This window comes from Manihot esculenta, chromosome 1 (assembly GCF_001659605.2).
Source record: "Manihot esculenta cultivar AM560-2 chromosome 1, M.esculenta_v8, whole genome shotgun sequence".
Taxonomy (NCBI): domain Eukaryota; kingdom Viridiplantae; phylum Streptophyta; class Magnoliopsida; order Malpighiales; family Euphorbiaceae; genus Manihot; species Manihot esculenta.
In genome coordinates, this window is record NC_035161.2 from 35,768,329 (window position 1) to 35,770,745 (window position 2,417).

The window sequence follows — 2,417 nt, forward strand, 5'->3', positions numbered from 1 at the left end:
TTTAATGTTAAGAATTGTATAATCATAGACTTATTTTCCTTCCTATTTAGATACCGTCTTTTATATATAAATAGATTATAATCTTCATTATGAAATACAACAAATAAAATATTATACTTCTACAGACTGGATTAATTTCTCACTATGACTATTATTGCTACTCTCATAACTTTGCGGTCTTAATTATCTAATATCTTGTTTGAATTTGTGCATCAACAAAATAGTAAAGTCATTAATATGGTATTTAAACTTTTTTTGAGAAATGTTTTACCTCCTAACTAGATTGTGTCTAGTCTTTCATAACTAGATAATTCATGCCGCAGTTTTAAATAATTATGTAAAATTATGTAATGCATTGCTTGCAGGTCAAAAAAGAAAAATCTCTTCTTTATTATTTTTAAATAAATTTAATTTCTCTTATATTTATAATATACACACAATTCAGATATTTCAAAATGAAAATATGAAATAAAAATTATTCGAAATTAATGTAATTAACAAACTGATTTTAAAAATTAACCAAAAATAATTAGTTGCTTAATTACAAATATCATCTGGTACTGATTAATTGTTATTACACTCTAGTATATTTCTTTTTGACACAATAGAGAAAGTCTAACTAATTAAGCAAAAGGAATTCAAAAAGAAGCAAAAGGGCACAAATTTGTCCTTCCATTGAAAGGCATTCCTGAAGCAAATACTGAGGCCAAGGGAACAATCTATAGCTTTTTTCTTTTTCTTTTTCTTTTTTTTTTTTCCCAATTAATAGCTCATTGTATTATATATACAGTGAATAATAATTTAAAAACCCCATTAAATAAAATTTCACTGACATGCTCATATGCTTCTTGAAGTTAGAAACTGCAGAGATCAGAGAGAGAGAGAGCTTTTATTTTAGTGGCATAGTCATATGTTTCTGTTTCAAAAAGCCAAGAAAATTATAATGAGAGAGAGAGAAGAATTGCTTTAAACAGAGAGGGTGATGTGATGATTACTATATATATTCATGTTTGTGGGTGAATGGGTAATGGCTTTTACAGTGGAGAGGTGTGATGAAGAGATGGTGTTCTCTGCAGACTCACAAAAGCCAGTTCCTGCACCTTTCTTAACCAAGACTTATCAGCTTGTTGATGATCCTCTCACTGATCACATTGTCTCTTGGGGCAATGATAATGCCTCCTTTGTTGTGCGTAGGCCTCCGGAATTTGCTAGAGATCTCCTCCCCAACTACTTCAAGCACAACAACTTCTCAAGCTTTGTTAGGCAGCTCAACACTTATGTAACATCTCTCTCTTTCTTCAAAAAGCTTCTCCTGGAAACCCTAATGGCTTCTTATATGTAATTTTGGGAAATTTTTCTTGCAGGGATTTAAGAAAGTAGTTTCAGATAGATGGGAGTTTGCAAATGAGTACTTCAGAAAAGGAGCAAAGCACTTGTTATCTGAGATCCACAGGAGAAAAACACCACAGCACCAGCACTTTCCAATACTAGCTCATCACAATTTACAACAAGAAGAAATTTTTAGGTGGAATATTATTGATCCTCCAATATTTCCATTATCTCCAAAACCCACCACAGATCTCCTAAGATCTCTCTCTGAAGATAATCAGAGACTGAGAATGAAAAACTACATGCTTCTATCAGAACTTTCACGCATGGCCACCCTCTACAATGACATTATCTACTTCATCCAAAGCCATGTGAAGCCTGCACCATTAGTGCCCAATGAGCAAAAAGGTTATTGTTCAACAGCTCCTAAGATTGTAGAATGGGATTCTTCATGTCAAGATCAGCAAATAATGGGTAAGTCTTCACTGACTTTTACTGGGGAATCAAATCATAGACAAGTGAAGCTTTTTGGAGTCCACATCAGTAGTGGCAAGAAGAGGCTGCTCTCAGAACTGCGATGATAGATCAACAAGAATTATTCTAGTTGTAGGCTAGCTCCAAGTTGTTTTGGGTATGATTTTGTCACAGTAGATTAGCTTTGTAAATAAGTGGCTCATAAATTAAATTCTTGACAAAAATTTTCTGCAGAAGTCTCGAACTAAAATTAACAAAAAGGGATCCTATAAAAGGAAAAGGGAAATTGGGAGTCACAGAAAATTTGTAAGTGCGAGGTTTTTTTTTTAAATTTAGTATATATTTTATTTCTCAAATTAAAAATAAATAATAAAAAATAAGTAATTTTATTATCATTAAAATTATTTTTTAAATATAAATTATTTTCCAATAAGGTGTAAGTTTATAATAGTTAAGTAATTTGATTGAATAAGACGTATAGTCATGTGATGGGAATGAAAATTATTGTCGGTTCTATATGTAGCTTAATAATATTAAGCCACTTGACACATCCTAAGCCACAATTTAAAATAAAGAATTTATTTATATATTTTTACAAAAAAGAAGTGGTTGGC

General features: G+C 31.2%; 1 protein-coding gene across 1 annotated transcript; it reads left to right on the top strand.

Moving 5' to 3' along the window:
- The first annotated feature begins 818 nt into the window (after window positions 1-818).
- On the top strand, window positions 819-2,114 carry LOC110628904 (heat stress transcription factor B-4d). The gene is made up of 2 exons (XM_021775769.2): window positions 819-1,279; window positions 1,365-2,114. Exons 1-2 carry the CDS (start codon window positions 1,007-1,009, stop codon window positions 1,908-1,910), a joined length of 819 nt encoding a protein of 272 aa, XP_021631461.1. The 5' UTR covers window positions 819-1,006; the 3' UTR covers window positions 1,911-2,114.
- Window positions 2,115-2,417: the final 303 nt, after the last annotated feature.